This window comes from Drosophila eugracilis, unplaced genomic scaffold, assembly GCF_018153835.1.
Source record: "Drosophila eugracilis isolate 14026-0451.02 unplaced genomic scaffold, ASM1815383v1 contig_445, whole genome shotgun sequence".
NCBI lineage: Eukaryota > Metazoa > Arthropoda > Insecta > Diptera > Drosophilidae > Drosophila > Drosophila eugracilis.
The window spans coordinates 3,050,378-3,076,555 of NW_024573311.1; the positions used below are offsets into that span (position 1 = coordinate 3,050,378).

Sequence of the window (26,178 nt, forward strand, 5' to 3'; positions counted from 1 at the left end):
ACCCTAGATTTTTGTACATTAAAGCTGCAGTATTTTCTTAGTCTTATTTGAGCATCTTCCCTGACCGGATGGTATCTTCATACTAACCAATAACGGTCACTCTGGCATTGATATTTATCGATATTTATAAAATACGATACATTTCATTTTCGAGCAGGTAATTAAAAAAAGGCGAGAAAAACAGTTAAGATGTGTGAAAAGCGTCGGATTAAATAATCGTCCAGTTGACTGCCAGTGCTTCATCAAGTTGATAACAAATACAGGTGCCCATAAACGGATTATTGCCATTTGGTGGCCATTCGTGGGTGTTTCTCCGGGCAGAGGCCGAGCAGCGCTGCCAACGTCGACAGCGGCGGCAGCGTTAGATTCATTCATTCATTCCATGATTAATGTGCGGGGAAAATCGCTCCAACGTTTTGACATTGATACGGCAATCTGGAACTGGGCCATCAATTCCATACCCGGTGACAGTACGTCCGAATACCTCTTAGTAAACAGAGTCACAAGCTTCGCAGCCGCTTTGCCCCTCCCAAAAAAACCGATTCGTGCTCCCCCTTACCAGAAAAAACAGAAAAGAAAATAAAACAAAGACCTCGCCAAATTAGGCAACTGGCACCCACTGTCGTGTCTCGGGTTAATTAATTTTTTGCACAACAATCTGGCCGGCCTCTAAGCCAAAACGATTCCGCCTATAAACAGAGCAAATAAACGGCAGATAGTAAAAATATAAAGGCTCTGTAGTCCGAATTCTGGAATACCCTGGATAAATCAAACTAAATCATAAATACTTTCTTCGTGAAATATGTAAAGTTCGTCATGTGACTGGTCTTACTCTATTATCTTCAGAAACAATAAAGTTATCATACCTACACACCTACCTTTCTCTAAAATATATATATGATACGATATACCAGGAATATTTGACATTTAAAATCGTACCATTATAATATTTATTTATATAATTAATGGTGTTAATAATAATTGCTTTCAATTTTATTTCCTCTTCAAGTACTTACTTCAATAGCAGTTATCTGATTTAGTAATCCTATGTCACTGGTTTTAACTGGAAAATACGAAAGTCTAATTATCGTTAGAAACCAGAAACCAAAATTGTCAACTTAATCGCCAAAAATATTGAGCATCAGATAGTAATATAAACACATAACATATTATATAATAATATATCAACCACCTATATCTATATGACAACATTTCTGGAATACTAATATAATCATTATAAATATAGAAAAACAAATACCAGAGTGGTATTGCCTTCTTAGTTTAAAATCTAATAATACCTTCTTGCAGGGCAACACGATTATTAATAATGGGCTAGGGGATGAGTAGAGATTTGTAGATAAGATCGCATAGAATCTGGCGCTAATCGTTATCTATTCTTTGCAGAAAACGCTCGTGCGGCAGCGGTAATTGTGGAGCGATAGAAACGCCAGCGCCATGCCCATAGACATAGACGCACGACGACCAAGTGCCAAAAGCGAGAACCGAGCGTGAGCGACTGCCAGGAGCAGGATCCGTATCCGGAATCCATACGCTAGTCAAGAGCGAGTGAGAGTGCCAAGCCAAGTTGCATTTAGTTTGAGCCCCCGACCAACCCAATCCACCGCGACATGGGCAACAAGAACTCTTGCTGTGCGTACTCCAGTCCGCAATCCGACCGCAAGTCAAAGGATCTGCCGCCTGTTTTCGAGGAGCGCCATCAGCTGAGTCATCCGCCACACACGTCGCAGCACCAGCTGGACGGTCACCACGGATCCACGTCGGCGGTGCATTTGCACCATCATCACCATGGCCATCATCAGCAGCAAAACCAGCAAGGTGGAGGTGATAACTTTGAGAACCAGCAGAATCTGCAGCACATTTCCGAGCGAGAGGCTCTGGAGGGTGAGGAAGATCCCTCGGTGGATCCCACAGCGGCCACCATGTTCCTGGAACGATCCAAAGTAGAGAACGGCGGCATGACGCGAAAGCGTTCACAGCAGCAGATTGCACAGCAGGCGGGAAGCGGCGGAGGAGGTGGCGGAAGCACACCAGGAGGCAATAGTTGCGGCGGGGGAGGCGGCTTGAAAAAGAGCTCTTCCTGCTCAACGATCTATCTGGACGACAGCACTGTATCACAGCCGAATCTAAAGAATACGGTCAAGTGCGTATCGCTGGCCATTTACTATCACATCAAAAACCGACAGTCGGACCGGCGACTGGACATCTTCGATGAGAAGCTGCATCCGCTGACCCATGACCAGGTGCCGGATAACTACGACACGCACAATCCGGAGCACCGGCAGATCTACAAGTTCGTGCGTACGCTTTTCAATGCCGCCCAGCTGACGGCCGAGTGTGCGATCATCACGCTAGTCTACCTGGAGCGGCTGCTCACCTACGCCGAGCTGGACGTTGGTCCCTGCAACTGGAAGCGCATGGTGTTGGGTAAGTTTGGTTTCAAGTTGTTAGTAAACACTGCTTCGGCACCATTGATGTCACCCTGAACCACATTCTTTAATCTTTCGAGTTGGACTCCAATCTAGAAACACAAATAAAACAATACTGGGACTTCAAGTAGTAGTTCCATAGGCCCCTTTCAATCTAATTTCTATTGACTTTTTAATACATATGTGTATATATATTCACTTAATTGTTTTTCCCCAGGTGCCATTCTCCTTGCCTCGAAAGTGTGGGATGACCAGGCCGTTTGGAACGTGGATTACTGCCAGATACTCAAAGACATCACCGTGGAGGACATGAATGAGCTGGAGCGCCAGTTTCTTGAACTGCTGCAGTTCAACATCAACGTACCGTCCTCGGTGTACGCCAAATATTACTTCGACCTGCGAACGCTAGCCGAGGCCAAACGAGCTCAACTTCCCCACGGAGCCGCTGTCCAAGGAGCGGGCCCAGAAGCTAGAGGCCATGTCGCGGGTAATGCAGGACAAGGTCACCGCTGAGGCGCTGAAGAACGGGATCAAGAAGTGGTCCTCCATGGACAACATCAGTCAGGGCGGGCCGCGACGCAGCGTGGCCATACTATCGTGATTTATATTAGCTTACTAAGACGGAACAACCATCTGCAGCAAATGAGTCAAGAAATTCTGTATTCTGTAGCCCGTAGTCCGTAGTCCGATCGATCGAGACTCGAGAACCGTAGCTCCTCTTCCCTCTTTCCTCCTCTGATTCAGATTCATTTTTTAGGCTACCCGATTGAATAAAGGGTATTTTAGCCAGCACTCTAAAGGAACAACATCCACGCCCACACAACTAAATCACACTCTTATATATACACAAATGAAAAACAACGTTTTAACCACACGTCTCGAATTAAGGACCACTTTTTACATATACATGGTAACGATGTATATTCTTGTAAGCGAAACTACCGATTGCAGTCAAGGATTTGGATGATTTTAACAGATGAAGTACTACAGCAACGCGAAACCAATTGCCAAACAAAAAACAAAAGAAAACACACAGAAACAGTAGATAATTGTTTGTAAAAAGGCTTAAATATTGTAATTGACTCAATTTAATCTCAACGGTTGGCCTCGGCTGCGAAATCGTCATTTACTTAGCGTCCGCGCCCACATCATTTCCCTGTACATTTGTTACGAATTTAATTTGTTTTACTCTACGTTGCCCCAATTTTTCTTAATACCTTAATATGATTTCGTGTGATTCTTAATAGTTTCCATTTAGCTTTATAACGATGAACGAGATATTCGGCTTCCCAGCATCAGGCTTTAAGGCACAAAAGTATGGGGCGCGGCCTGCGGCAAGTTTAATTTGTTTTTTACTGGTTTTTGGCATTATAAAACAAAGAAAATCTAAGAAAGATTTTGAAAGAGCACAGCGCAATATTAACCCAAAAGATTTGTGAGTAAATTAATGTACTAGACATATAAGGATACGAATTATATGCAAAATGTATTTTATTTTGTAATTTATTTTACGATAAAGCTAAATAAAAGCAAATCAAAGAGAAACCGTTGATTTATTGTTGTCAAAAGGTACCAATATTGAAAAATATCAAAAACATTTTTATTTATTTAATATCCAGGAAGAAATTACAAAAAAAACAATTAAGACCTACAAATTGAAAACGATAAGTAACGCGCTTTTTTTCTAAAATAATCGCCGCAATGTCCATGTCACATTTGGTGTGTGCGGTATTTCATGAGTTATAAAGTAATGTGGTATATTTTCATAAGCCGGTCACACTGCTAGAGCTGGAATCATCGAATGTTGTCAAGCTCGTGGTATCGATGTTATATCGATGTTTCTTCCAGCACTATACACTGCTTCTCTCGCTCTTTCGCCCGCAACTTAAACTCTGGATCCGCGTTAAATGTTAAGAAAATAAAGACACAGGTCTAACTAATTGGTCAACATTAAGTATACAGTGCGCGGAATGCAGTTAGTGATAAGTTCAAAGTGATAATCAAGATCGAGACATAAAACTAAGATCGCCTGTGAGCTATTCGGGAACGGCGTCTGTTGAAAAGGGACGCTGCTGCAACCAGAAAAAGGAGTGGTAGCTGCTGGCCTGTGGATTAAAAAACTAACTGATTCGCTGGTGAGTAGAATTCAAATTGGCGACTTTTGCATTCAAATTGGCCAATTGGACCCGGTAGAATATTTGTGCTTAACCATTTTGCCGCCTTTTTGTGCCCAAGCCCCGAAAAAGCAGCACTATATATGGTGAGGGGCGGTGGAGAGGTTGAGATGGAGACAGCGGCAGCGAATCGTTAATAAGAACAACGCAATCGCACACACACACATGCAGGCTAGCACGCATTGTATCTGTATCTTGCGGTGTCTCTCGTACTCGCTCTCGCTCTCTCGTTGCCTCCACACCTCTACCAGGGCCGCTCTTTTAGCTATTTTGTAGCAAGTTTTTGGTAGTGCAATAATTGCAGGTGTTTGGTTATTTTTTGAAAAAACAGAACACAAGGCTGAGGTTTTCGAGTTATTACTCCTTGTTCTGAAAAAAAAGGATAATAAAATGGGATTTAGGATCGATAAGGCAATGAAATATATATTGTTATTAATTAATTACATCAGTTGATAAGACTTACTTATTTTTACGGCAGTCTTATCTGATATGATTACCACTTACAGAAATATATTATAAATAAAAAACAAAACAAAAAATATATATATTTTAGTTATTTATGTTTACAAGTACTAACACGGATTGGGCCATATAATTTATGGCTACCAGCCATACATATCTGATAGACAAACGTAAAATAAGAAAATTAAAACATAAAAAAAATAGATAAAACTGAATTATGTAGTTCGGGAGCCAAAAACAAATAAAACCCGTGAGATCCTCTCGCTAAACCGGCTGCACTGGCTCTCTCACCGGACTTTTTGTGCTTTCGGCTGTCGCCCGAACGCGGTGCACGAAGAACTTTACATCGGTCGCCTTTGCCTGCTCGCCTTCTGCTGCCTCCGCGTCTCATTCAGTTTTCAGTTTGCTTTGCTCTGTTCGCCGTTCACCACCGCCTCTCACCCGCGCGGCGTTTTGATTCTGATTGCCACTACTGTTGCACACACACACGCACGGCCGGAGAGTGTGCTGTGCCCGCCACCACCACCATTGCAATATCAAGTAAATTTTCATATACTGGCGTCATAAGAACGAACAACCGTACATTTTAAAGCTTGTAAGAACTGCAGTGTTGGATGGATGGGTATATAGAGAGAGGGAGGGGCTGGTCGGAGAAGGAGCGGTTCTGATTGGAAACAATTGTGTTTATTTGTGAAATTGGCAGGCAAAAAGAATGCCAGAAATATTAATCAAATGACTTTGCGGTCGACTTTGCTGCCAGTGTAGTGGTGTGTGAGAGTGCGAGAGTATCTGTGTGTGTGAGCTGCGCACATCACAGCCATAGAGTTCCCATTAACGTCATCATCGTGTCATTCTTACTTGTAGGAGAGAGACGGGATAAGCAGGGTTGCATTTTTCATAAATTTATTAACATAATACCATTTGAAGCGATCGGCTGCGCTTTTCAAAATTGGCACTTATTCGCCTCCATATGTTAGAATAAAACTCCCTATTCCTTCGGCTTTTCCAATTGCCTAAAACTGTATGTGTGTTTTGTTTAACAATTATGAAATGCACACTAATTGGCTGTAATGAAAATGTGACGACTCTCCAACTCGATCCTCCTTCTCTCCTTTTCCTTTTTCCGATTCGAATTCGCCGCACTCTCTCGAAATTTGAGCGACAGCCAAACAAAATTAAAAATAAAAAAGCGGCAGCAGCGACGGCAATAATTATAACTATAACTCGAATTTCGGATCTCGGCATATAGAATGTGAGCCAAAAGGCAAAACTTGTATCGACGCGCCGCCTGTACTCGCTTCTCCGACTCTCTCGCTCTCTCTAGCTTTTTACTGCTCTCTCAGCTTTCATTTTTTTGTCTCGCCTCGCTTTATTTTGTACTTACGCTTTGCGATTCAATTCGTTTTTATTGGTTTTCCGCTTTAGGCGGCTGGGAATTGTACGTAGCGTCGTTCGTGCAAAACGTTGTTGTTGTTGGGCCAAGGGGGTGAAGGGGTGGCGTTGTCGTTCAATGAATAATGAGAGACAATGTAAGGCAGAAGAGAGCGAGAGACGGAGAGCGAGCAAAACGAGAACAACACAATAAAAAAAAGCAAAGCAAAGCCGTGTACAAAAGTGCACGAAAAGCAATGGCCAAGGGAAAGAAGAGAAGGAGGCGGGATAGCAAGAAAGATACAACTTTTTTTTTCCCTGCTGGCAGCCAAAAGCAAAGCAAAGTGGGGAGAGGGAGATAAAGAGGAGAGGCCCCCCGTCTAGAATCTAGAAGAAAAGACTGACTGGCAGAGATGCACGCACATATACAGCTCTTCTAGATATAGATACAATTAATTTGATTTGTTAGCACCGTTCGCTACGAATGGGGAATAGTTCGAAATGTAAAATTTGCAATACCCATGAACAATTCCCATTCCCTTTCCAATTAGAGTTAGAATATTTTTGCTCTTCTTTTCACGCAGACGCAGCTTTAGACTTTTAGATATGTGTTTGTGACTTTTGCATATATTGACTGCAAATACATTTTCGCTTGATTTGCTTTTACCCCCTGTCCGTCCATACACGAATGTTGGTGTGTGCGTGGAAGTGGAACTGAAAATGAAACTGACAGCAAAGGGAAAAGGGGAAGACTGTACCGCGGGCCGTTTGAATATTTCGCGTAAACATAAACACCGCAAACAAACTGTTGCTCACTGGTTATTATTGTTGCCATGTCTTCTTTCTCATTTCAGCTTGCAGGTGGCCTGACCCCCAAAAGGAACGTCCATATCCATCTAAATATACTTTTAAGTCCGCTCCTGGCGAGCCCCCTGAATCGGGCCAAAAAGAGAACCACATGAGGTAAGTGATTTGAATTGCTTTAACATCTCAGTACAGGGTGACTACCGCTCACCGCCCAAAGGGTTTATTCAACCCCTTACATTTTGGAACATTATGTTGTGCCATATGGCCTTTTGTTTATTTTGTATAAAAAATTATGTTTCAAAAATTATAATCCTTTCGTTGAATACGTTAAGAACTTTTATTCTCTCGAAAACTATAGTTAGAACGTCAATCTCAGAGTTCTTAAACAATGCTTTTTGAATTACAACCGGTTTCAGTATTGTAAAATGTTAAATATTTCTAAATTGCTTAAAAAACCTTAGCAATGTTTAGCTTATCTTAAATAAAATGATCTTATCAAGGGAATAGTTTTCCATATGATTGTAAAGGAGAATTCATAATATTTAATAATGTCATCATTACTTCTACCCATTTCCCAAATGTAATATTTTTGATTGAAACATACCCGGTAGTTACACATCTTAAAATACATTCGATCAGTTAACCAAGTGCTAAGGTTTTTGACCCGCGTTTGCGGTTTGCCCTCGATTAATTCGTTTTATAGCGATGCTTGAGTTACAGTTACTTAATAGGGGGCGGGGGTCAACCCCTTTTGCAGATTGGGCCATTTGTCTTGTGTGCTTGGCTTCATCCGCACTTACATGCCCGAAACGAAACCCGCCCACTTTTCGGATAATTTTTTTTTTTCGTTTTGCCCGGGCTTGGCACAGGCACATACATGTGCGTGCAAAAAGATATATGTATGTGCATTCCTACCTCACCACATTAAAAGTGGCGCCCTTTTTAGTGTCCTTTCTCCCGTCCTGCGCTCTTCTCAATGTTTGCTGAATTATTTGCTCCAGAAAAACAAAAGAGAGTGTGAGAGAGGAATCTTCCTCCCCCTTTTGCAGTCTCTCTTTTCCAATTGCTTAGCCTGTAAGCTGTAAGCTGTAACTGTAAAGCGCTTAGCGAAAAGGGACAAAACCAGGACCTATGCAAACACTCCCCTCCTCTCCCGCTCATGCGCGAGCTCTACCTCTCTTCTATTTGCTCCCCTTCTCCAGTATCGCCCTCCACCATCCATCTTTAATTCGCAGCTCGGTTTTTCCTACACACATACGCACACGTTTACGCGTTGTCTTTAATCGATTTGTACTTCTTGATATTTACATCCTCCATTTACCCCCTCTCTCTTTGCGCTCTCCCGCTTTCTCTCTCTATCCTGCTAGCATACTCTGATTGGATATCTAAATCCCTGGATCCTGCCCCTCCCTCAGTTTAACAGCCTCAAATCCCAGCTCCACTCCCATTTTTCGTGTCCCTGCCATTCGTTTTGGCTGCCTTTTGCCATTTACAATTTATATAAAGTTATTTCATTGTGCTTACTCTCCGTCTGGCCCTTCGTCTTCTTCCTTCTTTTGCTGATGAAGACATAGTAATGTGGGTGTGTTTGTGTTGGTCTGAGTTTGGGTGTGAGTCCTGTGGTCCGCTAATGGGCAATTTATATCACTTTTAATGCCCAGCAGCAAAATCAATAAAACGTAGAGCTGCCCAACATCTTTTTACATAAATTAGTCCTGGGTGATGATTGTTTGCAGTTTAAGTGTGTGTGTGTTTAAGCTCAACTGTACTTACAAAACGTATGCATGTACACACATGCACATGACATTCGCATTGTTGAAAGGGTTAATGGTCGCACATTGCACTGCAAATCCGTTATGCCCTTCAGTAGCAGAAAGCATAATACCAACACTCCCACTGTGATGTAACCTTTGTCCGATCATGGGACACCATATGGCCAAGGAATCTTGAATAATGGCAAAGCAATCGCCTTAAGGTATGCATCATTTTATTACGAGGACAATGAAATGGTGGCAATGTAATGCATATATACTTTTTTTATACACTTAAAATCAAAAGACCATATATTATTTTATTTATATCACTTATTTATAGAATTTGTAGATAAAATATAACTAATAAAATTAAAGATTGATTATAATGATTTTATGTTATTTATCTTTTTATTTTGAATTTTACACATTTGGTAGAGAAATACCTTCACATCAATACATTTGATTTTTTCTATAATTTTCATCCATTTCCAGGTGAACGATAGAATTTGGCTGTGCGCCAATTACACTGACAAACGGATCAAGCTGCGGTAGCAACAACACCAACCCACAGGAGGAGCAAAAGCAGCAATTTCATGGTAATTGTCCCCGTCAGCGTTGAAATAAAACAACCAAGAAAAATACCTGTGCAGCCTGAGATTAAGTGACACAACCTACACCTTCCACTTGCCTTTTTTGTTTGTTGTAGCCACGCTCAGCGAAAGCAGTCGACAGCAGCAACAACAGCAATATGTAGGCGCTCCACAGCAGCAACACATGAAATACAGGCAAGAACAGCAGCAACAACAACTACTTCAACAAACCCCAACAACAAGATAAACCAATATATATCCTAAAAACAACACAACAACATCCTTAAGATATAAAAGCCAGGGCAGGAGCAACGCCACAACGATCGCCTGGATCTGGACACAAGAATGCAGCACGTGAGCGCTGCCAGCTCGGTGCCATCGGTAGTAGCCCCTGTTGTGACCACTGGTGGGACGACGATCACTTTGGGCGGCCCACCGCCGCTCCCCAAATCGGAGCACAAAGAGGATGGCAAGCCACCCCACGGCATTGAAATGTACAAGGTGAACATCGAGGACATTTCGCAGCTTTTTACTTACCACGAGGTCTTTGGCAAGATCCACGGCGATGTGGTCAATCATCAATTGGCGGCGGCCCATGGAGGTCAGTTGCCACCACCTCCACCGCTACCGCCACAGGTCAGCAGTCATGCGGCGAGTGCAGCAGCAGCCGCAGCAGCAGCATCCACTAACAATGCCGCCGTGGCAGCGGCAATGGCATCAGCGAATGCAGCAGCGGTCGCGGCGGCAGCTGCATCGGCGGGGGGACTACCGCCGGCCACCAGCGGCAATGGAGGCCAGCAGGTGACGGTGACGACGACCAGCAGCTCGACAAGCAGCGGCGGGAGCACCACCAGTGGGGGCACCACGACCACGGCGGGTGAGTTGCTTATGCCTAAAATGGAGGGCGGCATTCATGGCGTGGACGGCAGCGGCAATGGCGGCGGGCAGAACGTGGCGCTGGCGCCGGACGGTACGCCCATTGCGACGGGGACGCACGTCTGCGACATTTGCGGCAAGATGTTCCAGTTCCGGTACCAGCTGATCGTGCACCGACGCTACCACAGCGAACGGAAGCCGTTCATGTGCCAGGTGTGCGGCCAGGGGTTCACCACGTCGCAGGATTTGACGCGCCACGGCAAGATTCACATTGGCGGGCCCATGTTCACCTGTATCGTGTGCTTCAATGTGTTCGCGAACAATACGAGCCTGGAGCGGCACATGAAACGGCACTCGACGGACAAACCGTTCGCCTGCACCATTTGCCAAAAGACCTTTGCCCGCAAAGAGCACCTGGACAATCACTTCCGCTCGCACACGGGCGAAACGCCCTTTCGTTGCCAGTACTGCGCCAAGACGTTCACGCGCAAGGAGCACATGGTCAACCATGTGCGCAAACACACGGGTGAGACGCCACATCGTTGCGATATTTGTAAGAAGTCCTTTACGCGCAAGGAACACTATGTTAACCACTACATGTGGCACACTGGTGAGTGTGATTGATTGGTGGGGGCGGACAATGCGAGCGGCGAGCGCCAAAACAAAAAGACAGATCAGAATCTCTCAGAACTAAAAAAAAAAAAAAAAAAAAAAAAAATACTCCAAGACCAACTTCAGTCAGACCAAATTCTATCCATAGAGTACAAGAACAACAACAGCCATCACCACATCACACCAACCAACCAAGAACCAAGTCAAAAATTCAACCAACCAACCAAACCAATCAAAAAGAATTGACAACAAGCACCGCAAAAAAATAATATCAATTCATCGTGCGTCCTTCGTCTTCTTCCTCCCACTCTCTCACACTCTTCTATCTCGCTCATCGCTTGTGCTTCTTCTACCCGCCACCTCCCAAAGTCCCACCCACACAGAAAGAAAAAATATAACTTAAAATTGGTCAATAATTTAATATTTCTTAAATATTACCATCAATCAAATTTCATTCCGTTTCCAAAATTTGAAACATTATTTATACACTAAATCAGCAAGAAAATGTAAGAAATGGTTTGAACTTACAATTTTTTTATCTTTCCTAATGTTTAGAACTTAAATGGATATTTTAATATAAAAAATTCTGATCAAATAGAAAATGTAAGTGTTAAACAATCATTGGCGTTGTTGAAAAGTATGTCATTAGGATTTTCTGAATCCATTGCCTACTTTGCGGCACTCCAGTTATTGTTTTGAAATCAACGTTTTCGGAAAGGATCTGTCAGAATTGAGATAAAGCTAATAACGTTCTGATTTTTTTTCTCTGTGTCAACTAACGCTTGAAACGAGCGAATCTCCGTCGATTTGGAGAACGCTCCTCGCCTAATCCCGCTATAAAATCAAAAGAAAAAACACGCTCACTCGCTCATACCGCTCCATTTCCCCCCAACCATGATCTCTGCATCACACATCCCCAGCTTCACCAAGTCTAAATCATGCTCACATGCACCACCAATCCAAACATTTCATCCAGTGCTCGCTCCACTCCACAACTCCAAGTCCATGTCCAATCCTTCACTCCCGAATCGATTCGATATTTAAAGCCTGTATAACTTTGTCTACGCTCTCTCTGCTGTCGTACAGGGTGCTCCAAGCAATGAAAAGTCAAGAAAGTCAAAAAAAAAAACTAAAAGTTCGTTGTTGCTGCTTGTCGATTGCCAACGTCTCTGTGTAACTGCGACATTTAAAACACGATCACACATACAAAAGCAATTGGAACACACACAACACAAGACACACAGAACACATAACAGCTCACCTGCATAAATATCTGCTATGTAGGGATCTAACTATATTTTTAACTCTTTGGCGAATCTTTTGACCGGGACTACACGTTCCACGCAAAAAACGAAAAGAAATCAAGAGAAAAAGCATCCTGAAGACCAGCATTGAGTAGAAGCAGAGTTGACAGGCACACACTAAAACACACATCCAATGAACATCCAACACCACATACAATCCACACCACATCTGACACCACCACGCCCACGTCCATATGCCCGAGCCAGCAGCCTCCGTTCGCTTCGTTCGTTCGAAACCACAACAACGCAAGCCACGGCCAGTTTCACACCAAACAGAAAAAAATGAAAAAATTGAAATACATTAAAAAACCCACCCACCCACGCTGCCACCCAACCACAAACACCAAAAAGAAAAATAAACACTGAGCGGTGCGCGGAGATGGGTGGGGGGATCTGAAATTTTGTTTTTTCTCCAATATCCCACTATTTCTCCAAACGGTTCGCATCGATCCTTTTGGAGAAATAGCCGGTTGATATACAAACTAAATGAGAGAAAGAAGAAAATGCTTGCGCTAACGAATGCGATTTTGTCTTGTCGAACGAGATCAAACGCCATTCCCTATATACAACAATTCCGTTCTGTTCTGCTACCCTCTCCCATAAAATCCAGGTCAAACGCCGCACCAGTGCGATGTCTGCGGCAAGAAATATACGCGCAAGGAGCACCTAGCCAACCATATGCGATCCCACACCAACGAGACGCCGTTCCGTTGCGAGATCTGCGGCAAAAGCTTTAGCCGCAAGGAGCACTTCACCAATCACATACTTTGGCATACAGGTAAAGAGACAAAACGAATCGTAAGCCCGATTCCTAAACCCCCGATCCTGCAACATCCAGCCCCCCAGCTAATGATTCCTCCAGCTACAGCCCACCACCATACATTAAATACCTTGTATACACAGACACTTGGCGGTGCATTTGGTGCTAAAGCAGCAATAACGAACTCTCGGTAGGATTGAGGTGTAAGCTAGGCACATTCCACTAACAATAGTGGATCAATCTGGCATTTTGTTAAATGTTTAGAATTTGCTTAGAGTAGCTAAATTATTTTTGAAACGTAGTATAACTTCTGGGTTCTACTTCTAATAACTAAAATCATTTCTATTTCAGTTGGTTCCAATAATCCGAAATTTATAGTCTGTCTTAATTAGTTTTTGTAAAATAATGAATTATGAAAAAAAAGTTATGTTGCCCTATGAAGGTATTATTTCTGTCTTTATGCAAAACGCAGTGCTTCTCCCCCGTCGCCTACAGGAGAAGCGACCAAAAACCATGCCACGCCAGGTGTCCAGTAACCCGCATCCAGCTAGCCCATACCATGACCGCCCCCCTGTTCCATGGCGATGATTACTAATCTCTAAATATTTTCTTGTCCCATCCGCGCGACACACACACATTTGCCACGCAAGCAGGCGAGACGCCGCACAGGTGCGACTTCTGCTCCAAGACGTTTACGCGCAAGGAGCACTTGCTAAACCACGTGCGCCAGCACACGGGAGAGTCGCCGCACCGCTGCTCCTACTGCATGAAGACGTTCACGCGCAAGGAGCACCTGGTCAACCACATACGCCAGCACACGGGTGAGACACCGTTCAAGTGCACGTACTGCACGAAAGCGTTCACGCGCAAAGATCACATGGTTAATCATGTACGGCAACATACAGGCGAGTCGCCGCACAAGTGCACGTACTGCACTAAGACGTTCACGCGCAAGGAGCACCTGACGAACCATGTGCGCCAGCACACGGGCGACTCCCCGCACCGCTGCTCCTACTGCAAGAAGACGTTTACGCGGAAGGAGCACCTGACGAACCATGTGCGCCTCCACACGGGCGACTCGCCGCACAAGTGCGAGTACTGCCAGAAGACGTTTACACGGAAGGAGCACCTCAACAACCACATGCGCCAGCATTCGAGTGACAATCCGCATTGCTGCAATGTTTGCAACAAGCCGTTTACGCGCAAGGAGCACCTGATCAACCATATGTCGCGGTGCCACACCGGCGACCGGCCCTTCACCTGCGAGACGTGCGGCAAGTCGTTCCCGCTCAAGGGCAATCTTCTCTTCCATCAGCGCAGCCACACCAAGGGTCAGGAGATGGAGCGGCCCTTCGCCTGCGAGAAATGTCCCAAGAACTTCATCTGCAAAGGTGAGTACGCTCTATGATTGCTGCTGCGCGTTGCATGTATCCAGTGGAGGCACGCGTGGCGTGGCGTCAGCATAGTGTCCCAGCCCCAGCTCCAGCTACAGTCACAATACAAATATACCGTGCCCGATCCCATCTCCCACCTTCTAGTTGCTGTTGTGGGGATTGCTCTCACAGCTTCCGTGTCTTTTTGGCGGTCTCGTACAGTCTAAAACCTAAAACACGTCTATTTATTTTCCAAATTATAGCACTACTTTTTATTTGTGTGATTTAAAAATTAACATATTTATTATAACTATATTTAAGATTTATTTAAAAAAAAAACCCCCAACCTAGCGTTAACCCCAGAAAGCTCATTATGTATGCAGACAGAGACTGTGAGAGCAAGCCCCCAAAAATTACCTGAGCCGTTTTCGAAATTCGAGACCCCCGACGATCAGATCTTCATGTCGCTTCCATTGTCCGTTTCGCAGGTCACTTGGTCTCGCACATGCGCTCCCATTCGGGTGAGAAACCGCACGCGTGCACTCTGTGCAGCAAGGCGTTCGTCGAGCGCGGCAATTTGAAGCGCCACATGAAGATGAATCACCCGGATGCTATGATGCCGCCACCACCCGTGCATCCGCATCCGCAAATACCGGCTGGTGTGCTGACGCAAGTCAAGCAGGAAGTGAAACCGATCATAAGTGAGTCGGCAAACACGACTGCGCTCGCGCAATCGAGTCCCCCAGTGCCCAAGACGCCCAACTTAATCGGCCCTTGTACCGTTTCAGTCCCCCACCACTCGGCGACCACCACGATGCACACCATCCAGCAGATCACGGCGGGAGCGGCGGGCGGAGCCGGTGCAGTGCAGCTTACCCCAGGCCTGGTGCCCCTGGTCACCTCCACGCTCATCTCGCATAATGCGGTTGCCCAGCAGCAGTCGCAGAAACAGCAAGCCGCCGCAGCTGCAGCAGCCCAGCAACAGGCCGCCGCAGCAGCTGCTGCCCAACAGCAAGCAGCCCAGCAACAGGCGGCTGCTGCACATCAGCAGCATCAGCAACAAGTAGCCGCCCAGCATCAGCAACAGGCCGCAGTGGCTGCCCATCAGCAGCAGCAACAGCAGTTGCAGCAGCAGCAACAACTGCTGCAGTTGTCCATCCAGCAGGCAGCTCACCATCATCAGCAGGAGCAGCATCGCCAACAACAGCAACAGCAACATCAGCAGCAACAACAACAGCAACATCATCAGCAGCAACAGCAGGGTCACCCTCAGGCCCCGCCGCCGCAGCAGCAACAGCAGCCGCCGCCCATCGCCCTGATCAGCGATCCAAGTGCTCTGGCACGCGCGGCTATTCAGCTACAGCATCTGCCTGCGAACGTGGAACAGCACCCTGTTGTTTACTAACAGTAGCCCCTCCTGCACGGCTACACTCCCACCACAGCCCACTCCAGCAGCACGACCAGCACCTCCATAGCCGCAACAGCGGCCGCGGCTTCGACGCAAGCGGCGTGGTGAGGCCAAGCTTGGCACCAGTGAGCCAGTGTGCTATTGAGCCGAGCTGACGCGACATCTCTTTATAGGACACAACCCATAACAAGCACACCCCATATAAGCAGCTAGTTGTATGTACAATAGTTTTAGCAGCGCGCTGGTTACGCTGATCTGTGACCCCAGACGAAAATTAATTATGTGCATGGGTTCTAGGGTGTGTCGATTTTTAAAACTATATTCATGGGAAAATCTATCCCATTGCTCATTTACCGAATGTGGAATAATATTTTAGAATTTGCACGATAAATATTTAATAGGGGTTGCTATGGAAGTTTCTGCATTTTAAAGCAGAAAATTGTTTATATTTTAGTTTTCATAATATACACTTGTTATCTGGTTTTAAAAATCTTTAGTAACTTCTATGCAACTCCTATATTTTTTTTAGAAAAATATGAATTTAGTAAAACTTTTAATAACGTCCCAGAGTTATTTATTCGCTTTTTGGGTCGACAAAAATCGAAACACCCTAGAGAGATAATTACAGATTGTGCTCTGTATTACCATATGCAATACTGGCTCGCCTTTTGAGCTATCTTTCTCATTTCCCAATCGCAAGCAAACTCAACACTCATTAACTAGTCTGCCGCCGCCAGCTTTAACGTGCAATATGAATCATCTCATAGTTTGTTCTTGGTATCTCTCTTTGTGTATCTTTAATGCTTAGGCGCTTAGCGTCTAGTTTTATTCACGTGTTTTCTACATTTCTGAAATGTGTGCCAGGCGGCGCGTGGTTTTGGGTGAATCAATCGATAGGGTTTTTGTGATATCTGATTGCCACTCAGCTGTGCTCAGTGCATCAATCGCTCCCAAAGTCTATGAGCGACTCACCCAATCTTCTCGCAAGACATTTTATAGTAGGGGTTTATTGTGGCCGTAACCAGCGGAAGCGCACCATCTTGTATTTTTTATTGTGTTTCGACTAAGTTATGATTATATCCATACGGAGCGACATTCATAGAAAGCATCCTCATCATACATAAACATATGCAAATAATGCATAGGCATACGATTATAATATATACTTATAGTTTGTAAATAACACGCAACAAGACCCTTGGAAATCTATCGAAAATTATTATTACAATTGTATTATTTTTGCATTTTCCAAGGCGGATCATTGATAACGAGCAAACACTCATACACACGATCGCATATATTGGCCAAGTGTAGTCCTTAACCCAGTTTACAATACCAAGCCCCAAAAGGGGGATAATGAGATATATATATTATTATATGAAAGCGGAAATAGAATCAGCATAACAGCAGACACAACTAACGAAAGAGAATGATGGAAGGGATTAAACAAACAAATTATTATATTTAATGTTAGTTGAACTACTAAAAGTAATAATTGAGAAATCTAACCGACCGCAAGAATGGAGAATACGAGTTCCCCATGGGCGAGCGAGTAGTTTTTAGTTGGGCGTGTCGCCCAATCATTATGATTACAATTACAATTACGATTATGATATATGAATACTAAACCTATAACAACAAGTTATTACCCCACTATTACAGTTAACAAACAACAACAACAACCCATACATATATATATACGACTAGGCACAACTCTAAAATTAATTATAACCCTTAACTGTGCTTATGTTGAAAACAACAAACATTAAGAACAAGTTAGAACAGTAACGAAAGAATAAAAAGATGAAACAATTGACGAGACAGCCCCAAGCGCCACAAGCAACAACATATCTGCTTTAAATTTTACAAAAAAAAAAACAAATAAAATAAAAGTGAGAAAAATAAAAAAAGCCAACATAAACACGAGTCACCGTTTACTAATTTTATGATGAAACACAATACACCGACATACTGACAGATACACACATTATGCTTCCTTTTAAATGCAACATTTTACACATTTAATTTTCATGAGTTAAATGCTTAAATTAAAATTTAATTTAATTTTTAACAAACTGTAACTGTACACAAATAAACGGAAAATGTAAAACTGTTTGTTTGACCATTTGAAGACACGACTTGGTTTTATTTACCTTAATATAATTTAATCAAGTTTATTGGCAGCGAAGTGAAAGTTTTTAAATACACTAAGAATGCAGGGAACAATTGAAAATTGTAAAAACAAATCATCATTGAAACATTCAACATGTTTTTGCTTTAACAATCTGAAATTTCTTGATTTTGAAAGTCGCAAACACACACTATCATACGTCTATAATTATGTAGTTGATTATCTGTGTTAGTTTTCGGTGTTTTGAATTTTTGGTGATGTGTATAGAGCGCAGTATATAAAATGCATATAGAGATATATATTATTGTACGATTATTAACTAATATATAACGGATATGTATGTGTAGTTTGTGAAAGGCAATTTTAAGTACGACCCCAAGGAGAAAATTCACTTGTGTTGCAATATTGAAAGAAACGAAATAGTTTATTTGTAAGTTGCGTAGTGCATAACGTGAGAGTAGATATAACTTTCTCCACTCCAGACACACACCCATTAACCTTAATAAAACATACGCTGGGAAAGCGCTGAAAATGTATCCTAAAGGCACCGAATATAAAGGAGAAAAGTGAACAGGAGAAGCTGAAGAAAACGCTTGGAACGCCCCAATTAACGTAAACATTAAAAGCAACAAACAGTAACAATACTAAATAGAAACAATAATGTACTATAAATCAGATACAATACAACACTATATATACCTAAAATATATGCCTATACGACAGAAATTGGACAAGAAAATATATATATATTATATATAGTATATATTGTACAAGTTACGAGTAAACTGTAATTAAAATTGATGAAGTAGTAAGCACTAAACAAAACAAATAAATGAGCAGCAAAAAAACGCGCAGCATAAGCATAAAACGGATTTTGAATTTAAAATTGTATGATTAATTCATTAACCATATTTCTTGTTTACCTGTATTATGCCTTAATGGCTGTTGGTTAGTTACTTCCAGGAGATCTTGCCCAAAATCCTATATCCTTAACGATATTCGATGGGCTTGACATTTTTTGGAACTAGGCGTACGTTTTACTTTAAAAATATATAGAATATAATAATATATGCTCTATATGGACACTTGGAATTTCCTGAAGTAACTTTTAGAAAAACAAGGTTTTTTTAACAATTTTAAACTACAGAATGTTTAAAAACTATTCATCGATTCTTATTACTTTTAAAACTATCGTTACGTTTGCCCACCTCCAGAAGGATAAAGGCGTTTAGGTAGCGCGAATTTCGCCCGTTTTGCCTGGAAAACCACCCCTAAATGACCTTCACTACCTACTGTGCCATCATCTGGCCGTGGCAACGGCGCAAATTCGTTAGTATTCCAAACAGCACGATCGAGAACACACCGCAAATGACGTCCGCAACTGACACAGGTAAGGAATGTGCAAAAAAGTCAACCTTGAACGCATTAAGATCGTCCTTCGCCCTTTCAGCACCAACGGCTGCTTCTTTGTTGCAGCTAAATGATGATGTTTTGGCTTTGATCATCCGCCAGCTGAATGTTTACCAGCAGTACGAGATCGGCAGGTTGAACAGGCGTTTGCAAAGCATAGTACAGATGCTGTGGAGAACCCGTGTTCGGAATGTTGTCCTACAGGACGAGATGTTCCGACGATCGGGAGCCACTTCCAGGCAGTTTGTCAACTTTATCTTGTCATTGGCCCCTTACATGGAGCGCTTGAGCTGCCAGCATTTGGATGTGCGAAAACTTCGGCTTCTTAGCAGTCATACAATAGAGGGAATCCAATCCCTGGAATGGTACGGCGATGCAAATCGACGAGGGCGGGTTCGATTTGTAGACGAGGATGTGCGACTCCTGCTCCGAGTATTTCCCAACTTAAGGATGCTCAAACTTCGGAGCTGTCAAATCACTGGAAAGTACCTGTGCGAACTGGAACACCTTACCGAACTCTGCCTGGATGATTGTCAGTTCCTAGAGTCTCAGCACTTCAGGGACATTTTCAGGCTGCTGAAACTACGTAAATTTGATATTATGGAGGACTGTGATGAGGTGAACTGTTGTGATCTCGCGGATCTGCAGCTATGTCCTACGTTAGAGCATATAAAGATTGCCGATTACCACTTGTGTATGGAGTCGGATATAACACAGCAACTTCTAAGATTGCCTCGCCTGCAAAAGTTGTCGATTTACTCAAAAAACTTTGTCTTCGATGTACTGTCTCGGATAGCTCGTCCGAGCAGTCCTCCCGGAGCAGTCAGAGTCATCGAGGCCTTTCGTTTCAGTGGGATCCTTCATGATTATGGAAGATTCTTCAGAGAGCTCGGAAATCTTAGACAACTGACACGATTGGAGCTACATGGTCAGGTAGAGGTGGAAGAGGATGGTCAGTTACAATGCCTAGAGGATCAGATGCTTCGGCAACTGGCCAATCATCTGCGTGAGCTAACTGAACTCCATTTGTGTGGTTATCAGTTGGAGAGTCCTTTGGGCCTGTTGGAATTTGTGATCAATTGTCGGCAGCTGAGAGTCCTGGACATCACCCGGACTCAGTGCCATGGAGATACCTTTATCTGGAGCTGCATTGCCGTTTTGGCCAAGCAAAGGTGGCGTAGTCAGCCATTGGAGCTGTGGATCAGGCATACCGACATCAATCAGGAAATAGTACATAGTCCGCGCTGCTTGGACAACGTAAAAGTGATAAAGATTGATGCCAAGCAGATCGGATCCAATACGGATTATACATCTGGGGTGCTTAAGTTCAGTTTCGCACGCTAATCTGTTCTTACCATTGATTGACTGTCAGTTTTTCGAGTACCATCTATGGTGTATACGTAAACTGCTCAGCCCATACTGGTCGCATAAAAAAAAGTTTTAAACTTAAATCTTATTCACAATGTATATAAATAAAATATAAAATAAACTTACCAAATTATTCACATTTTCGAATTTTTAACTGGAAACCCAGAAGAGATTTCCAGTCGTTGTCGAAGGATACATTCATTTTGGGGGTTATCAAAGACTATTTAAAATACATATGTATATAGAGAAATCTTTGGAATGTGCGTCAATCCAAATGAAATTCGAATTCAGAGCTAAAACCTCGTCGTAAAGTCAAACTTTTGACCGATGCCCACGAGGATGACCAAATGCGCCAGCCTTTCCGCCGAGCCTCCGTATACTTAAACCTGCTGCTTATAACCGAGGCTGTGATCGGACTGCTGATCCTGTTGGTGACCGCCTACTACCACACTCTGTTCGCTGGATATTTGTCGGAGATCGAGTGCCGCCTGGTCTACGGTTATCTGTTTGGAATCTACGTTTTTGGTGCCCAGCTGGTGGTTATCTTCCTCTGCAGCTTAGCCATGTGGCGTCGAGTTTGGAGACGACGTTGCACGCCCAACATTCGGCTTCTGCTATCCATTTGGGCCTTCTACTCCTGCGTAATCATAGCCTCTGGTTTTGGGTGTGTTTGGAACCTTTATCATAGCATCGATGTGCTGGAGAATGCGGCAGATACCTCGTTGACAAGGGGCATCGATATGTACTACACCTGCCCCGAGTGGAAACTCCTATGGGATGGCCTGCAGTGGCACAAGGAGTGTTGCGGAGTGCATGGCTACAAGGATTGGATGAGCGCGGAGTGGATGCCGAAGGTGGAAGGCAATTGCTCATCAATGATCCTGGCACCTTACGCCTGCTGCAAGCGATCCTGCGAGAGCTGCTTCAACAACATGTTGCCCGGCGACGGGCAGTCTATCCGTGGTAGCAACCAGCAACCTTTTCCCGCCCTCACAGTCGACTCCATCAATGCGAATGGGTGTCTGCCAGTGTTCGTAGATGCGGTGTGGAACTTCTTCTATATCCTGTTAGCGTTATGGGTCCTATCGCTAAAGTTTCTGGTGAGTACAAAGCTGGCTTGTTTTTATCAATGTACATCTGCATTAGGAACAACAAAATCTTTATCTTTCTGGGCTTAAAGAGCTATACGGCTCGAAATAAATTCAAAAGCTAAAAGGGATTTCCAAGACTATAATAAAAAGTAAAGCCATCTTTTTTTAGATCGTACTCTGTTGTATGACCAAGTTTATACTTCACCGGCAGAATGAGGGAGATGGCTGTGATAATGTGGGACTGACAGACGAAGATGGGCATCCGTTGGTCGTTGTGGTGGGTTTGAAATAAAGTATTTTCCTTTTAAATTTTCTAAAAAATTTAAGTCCTTTAGAAATATCCAAGCAATGTTCGTTGTGTAACAATTGGCGAGGACGATCTGGTTTCGGACAACATTCCCGATGCCAACTACTGCAACTGCAATGAACTGGATGAAGAGCAGTGTGATTACTAAGTTGTTCTTTAATTTCGTATTTATTTTTATATTTTGTATTCGTTTAATTTAAATGTTTTGGTTAGTGTATTAATCAAAAGAAAAAAGGAAAAATGTAACTTTGGAAACGCTTACTAATTAAAGCTTTAAATTGTAACTTTTTTATATTCTTTACAGAAAATGTTTACATCTTTTGTTATTCGAACTTGGCTAGAAAATGTCGTAAATGCAAGAATTAGATGGTTATTTTGGATAACCTAATTAGGTAAAATTTGATTATCCGATGATGATCATAATTATATAATATTAGCTATGTCATTAGCTGCTGCATTATTGCAAATGCGCTTAGAGTCTTTCAAAGACTGGACCACCATGCGACTAATGCGCTTGCGCAGGACCAAAAAAGGCTTCTCGCAGATGCGCTCTTGGACAAGATGAACAGATACACGGTGAAAGAAGCCAGTAACATCCAGAGGCTTAGCCAGCTGTGCTGGTGGCGCTGAAGCTGTATCTTCCCCAAGAGTTTGGGAAGTAGTATTGGTCTTATTGATCAAGCCCATATTGCTCCTACTACGCCTAGAAACACGTCTTCCAATAGAATCCGGTGGGCCAAAGTCAGCTCGAGAAATGGCAAGAAGTTGAGCAATGCCCGAGGGTTTTGATGGAGAAGGCTCTGGTGACTTGATAACTGGATCAGGGCAATGGGAGTTATCGACTGCAAGTGCTGAGGTAACCGTAACCTCGGCTGTCTTCGATGGACTGTTAGCACGTTTCCTGATGGGAAATCGGAAGTTCTAATCAGAGGCAGCTGATATAAATTCGAATAAGTGGACTTACGGTGTGCCAGTTTCGTAAGAGACATTCATGGACCAATCAGCACCATCCAAATCCGTCCTTGGAGTATCCATGCAAATAAATATGAGATCACATTCTACACTATATAAAGGTTTACTTACTCATCTTCATTTGAAATTTCATCCTCATCCTGTTCGCTGTTTCTAATTTTAATGTGCATACATACATTAGTGAGTCTTTTAACTATGAAAACGTCATAAAAAATTACTTACGGCTGAGATTCGTTAGTATCATTATCATTTCCAGATTTCCTATTCAATTTAAAAAGTTATTATAAGTTATTGCACATCAATAAAAAAAGGACAAGACTTGCAAAGATTCTTGGGCCTCGTCATCATCACCCACAATATGAGGAACCTTCGACAGGGACCTGTAATGCAGATCAGTTTAAGCTTTAAATAAACAAACTTTTAAAATTTTAGTTACATTTTAAATTATTTCTCAAGTTTTAAATTTTTCGAAGTGAAGATGCGAAAAGCGGTGTGAAAAGTAACACTAATAGTCAGTGTGGCCGTTTATTAGCAGCACGTGCATTAAAAATGAATTGGTGTTGACATATTTAAGACTACACATATGTCTGTATAAAATATATATTTAGGGTAAGATATAATTTTTGTGTATATACCTATAAATTGACTTATCCAAAAAACTGGATTGTAACAATTCCAACAATTCATTCTTTGACAGTGTTGCACAACGAATTTCAATACATACCTACTGTACTTATTTACATACATACATATGTATGTATGTACTATGAGAATTAACCAAAGACATATTATTTAGGTACTGTCTTTAAGCTTGAAATAACTTAACTTCCATTATATTGCATTTAATCTATCTATAATATTGCATATACTCTCGTTTTCTGAAAGAATGTACATATGTACATATGCAGATTATAGAATTTGAACAAGATTCGCATCCTGCATTGGATTAAACATGCGAGGTTTTTAATAATGGGTTCAAGTCATACATACATAGATAACGTTACATATTTAATATTTCTTTATAAGACATTTTTAAGGTTACAAAAATCGTATTTCCAAATTGTAGAAGGGCGTATGCTGTTACCACAAAATAATGGCAGGAACATCCTATTCATCGTTATGCTCAATAATTTCTGAGAAATCGGAGACAGCGACGCTGCTGGTGCTGACCAAGTGGCGATCGGGCATTTCGCCAATTGATAAAAGAGAGCTAGTGTCACTGACGCTGGATACAGATGCATTATCCCAGCTTACGCCTGAATCGCCCTGGACCAGGGAAACGGGAGTAGCATCGGGATTGTGGGGTTGCTCCTCCTGATCCAGTCCATTCAGGTCCACTGATTGTCTGGTACGCTTGCTATTCGATTCGAAGATGTGGCTGTTATTCCCAACACTCCTCTTACGGTTGGGATTTCGTCTTTCCGTCGTAGGACTCCAGTCCATCGGAGCATGAACTAAAGCCCGAACAGTCAAGCGGACTGGCAAATTGGGCGGACTGTCAAAATATAAGGAATTTCTTCTCAACGGTTGAGGAGATAAGATCATCGTCGAGTTGTGTAAGGCACTTGGCTGCGAGGACAAAAACTCCAACTCGCTCGCCTGTGGAAATTGACTGAGTTAAGTAATTCATGGGTGAATTGTCATTATTTCACCAGCAAAGCTCTCTCCAGTTGTTGATCCTCCGGTTCGATTTCGGTCGACCTTTCCAAGACCCTAGCCATTTCGTGCATTTCCTCAATATCCATATCAGCTTCGTAAACGCCAGCGCCTGCGCAAACAAAACCATTTAAATCCTTGGGGTTTTAATAAAGCTCGATAGGTTTTACTTTTAAGGAAGTCTACTAATTTTTTGTGAGTTTGACTGCGCAATTCCATATTTAATGACGAAAACAAAACTGCAATTTTGAAGTATTTTTCTTTTAATGCTTTTGCTCTTTTTCTCGGTTCTAACGGAACTATTCTTTAGACTTAAGTCGACCACCAAAACACAAGCGCCTTATCGATAGTTGTGATCGCATGTCATGGTCACACTTAGAGATGGTGAAACTTCTTATTAAGCTTAATAAATAGGGTATTCCATTTATTAATAATATTTAACTCAATTCAACGTAGTCGAATAACTATAAAGATTACAACAATACCTATAACATCATTTTGACGTATACATAAAGGAGGGGATCGTTTGAGTTTAAAACAGGCAATTGGATATTAAGAAATTCGTTTAAATTGATAATTGATTGATTTAAATTTTATTTAAGAAGTCTTTTATGGTTTTTCATTATTTAAATTAACTATTTAAATTGACAAGTTTCTAGAAAAATGAAAAGAAAATAAAATCCCTTTACTACGTGGAGTATCGGGCTTAAAAAACAATTTATGTGTAAAAAGCTTGAGTCCGAAACTGGGAACTTTTAACACCAGCTCAACGAAGTTTGAAATCATGTAAAAAGTAAACGCTTTGCAAACTTTTTGTGTGGTCAACCTGCTAACCAAAGTTGTAGCTTTTGCTGCCCGCAACGTTGGCAATTGTTTTTCTAATTTAAGCAAAAAGGAAAATGCGTCTCTCTGCATTTTGCATTTGCATGGCCAGCCACCTGCGAATACTCTGCTCCCTTGACCCCGCCCCTTTCACTTTTTACATACTACTCATTCTACCGCACCTTAACCCCACCCACTGACCCCTGGCCTTTCAAACCAAAAGCGACAACCGAGTTGAAATTCAACAAAATGTCAAAATGCCACTTGAAGTCAGTTTGCCTTTTTCGCTGCCCATGCAGCGCGTTTTCGACCCGAAAATTGTTCTCTATGTAGAACAGTTTTCAGCTTGACTTTCTCCCCTTGGTAAGTTTCAATTCTACTATACATACATTAAGATCGTATACGGATCAGAGTGCCACAGAAATAACTATAGGTTTTGATTTATATTCATGGCTTACTGAGAACTTTAAATATTTGTTTTTA

The 26,178-nt window shown here is 42.6% G+C and overlaps 6 protein-coding genes and 1 long non-coding RNA gene across 13 annotated transcripts; 5 read left to right on the forward strand and 2 right to left on the reverse strand.

Moving 5' to 3' along the window:
• The first annotated feature begins 366 nt into the window (after positions 1 to 366).
• LOC108104075 (cyclin-Y-like protein 1) lies at positions 367 to 3,174 on the forward strand. The gene is given in 4 exon segments (XM_017209964.2): positions 367 to 470; positions 1,405 to 2,445; positions 2,665 to 2,864; positions 2,866 to 3,174. Coding segments are annotated over 3 exon segments (1,200 nt in total). The 5' UTR covers positions 367 to 470; positions 1,405 to 1,628; the 3' UTR covers positions 3,049 to 3,174.
• Positions 3,175 to 4,551: 1,377 nt separating this feature from the next.
• LOC121530249 lies at positions 4,552 to 9,577 on the forward strand. 2 transcript variants are annotated; one of them, XR_005993874.1, is made up of 3 exons: positions 4,552 to 4,582; positions 7,309 to 7,417; positions 9,508 to 9,577. It is a non-coding gene; the product is annotated as an uncharacterized LOC121530249 (long non-coding RNA). The 2 variants fall into 2 exon arrangements; XR_005993873.1 differs by lacking the exon at positions 4,552 to 4,582 and adding an exon at positions 5,385 to 5,623.
• Positions 9,574 to 16,023, forward strand: LOC108104072 (gastrula zinc finger protein XlCGF57.1). 6 transcript variants are annotated; one of them, XM_017209952.2, is made up of 6 exons: positions 9,574 to 9,611; positions 9,722 to 11,091; positions 13,008 to 13,175; positions 13,811 to 14,548; positions 15,019 to 15,231; positions 15,319 to 16,023. In XM_017209952.2, the coding sequence occupies exons 2-6, from the start codon at positions 9,951 to 9,953 to the stop codon at positions 15,933 to 15,935; spliced, it is 2,877 nt and encodes a 958-aa protein (XP_017065441.1). In that variant the 5' UTR covers positions 9,574 to 9,611; positions 9,722 to 9,950; the 3' UTR covers positions 15,936 to 16,023. The 6 variants fall into 6 exon arrangements, with proteins under 6 accessions (XP_017065441.1, XP_041674955.1, XP_041674956.1 ...); XM_041819021.1 differs by having other exon boundaries at positions 9,580 to 10,482; positions 13,808 to 14,548; XM_041819022.1 differs by having other exon boundaries at positions 9,580 to 10,482.
• Positions 16,024 to 19,238: 3,215 nt separating this feature from the next.
• Positions 19,239 to 20,990, forward strand: LOC108104074. The gene is made up of 2 exons (XM_017209959.2): positions 19,239 to 19,459; positions 19,520 to 20,990. Exons 1-2 carry the CDS (start codon positions 19,345 to 19,347, stop codon positions 20,821 to 20,823), a joined length of 1,419 nt encoding a protein of 472 aa, XP_017065448.2. The 5' UTR covers positions 19,239 to 19,344; the 3' UTR covers positions 20,824 to 20,990.
• A 121-nt stretch (positions 20,991 to 21,111) lies between these two features.
• Positions 21,112 to 22,393, forward strand: LOC108104149. The gene is made up of 3 exons (XM_017210049.2): positions 21,112 to 21,947; positions 22,108 to 22,215; positions 22,274 to 22,393. Exons 1-3 carry the CDS (start codon positions 21,195 to 21,197, stop codon positions 22,391 to 22,393), a joined length of 981 nt encoding a protein of 326 aa, XP_017065538.2. The 5' UTR covers positions 21,112 to 21,194.
• Positions 22,394 to 22,632: 239 nt separating this feature from the next.
• On the reverse strand, positions 22,633 to 23,387 carry LOC108104020. The gene is made up of 3 exons (XM_017209852.2): positions 23,329 to 23,387; positions 23,210 to 23,266; positions 22,633 to 23,146 (listed from the first exon to the last, which is right to left on the reverse strand). The coding sequence occupies exons 1-3, from the start codon at positions 23,385 to 23,387 to the stop codon at positions 22,669 to 22,671; spliced, it is 594 nt and encodes a 197-aa protein (XP_017065341.2). The 3' UTR covers positions 22,633 to 22,668.
• Positions 23,388 to 24,158: 771 nt separating this feature from the next.
• On the reverse strand, positions 24,159 to 25,229 carry LOC108104150. The gene is made up of 3 exons (XM_017210050.2): positions 25,044 to 25,229; positions 24,870 to 24,985; positions 24,159 to 24,816 (listed from the first exon to the last, which is right to left on the reverse strand). Exons 1-3 carry the CDS (start codon positions 25,090 to 25,092, stop codon positions 24,325 to 24,327), a joined length of 657 nt encoding a protein of 218 aa, XP_017065539.2. The 5' UTR covers positions 25,093 to 25,229; the 3' UTR covers positions 24,159 to 24,324.
• Positions 25,230 to 26,178: the final 949 nt, after the last annotated feature.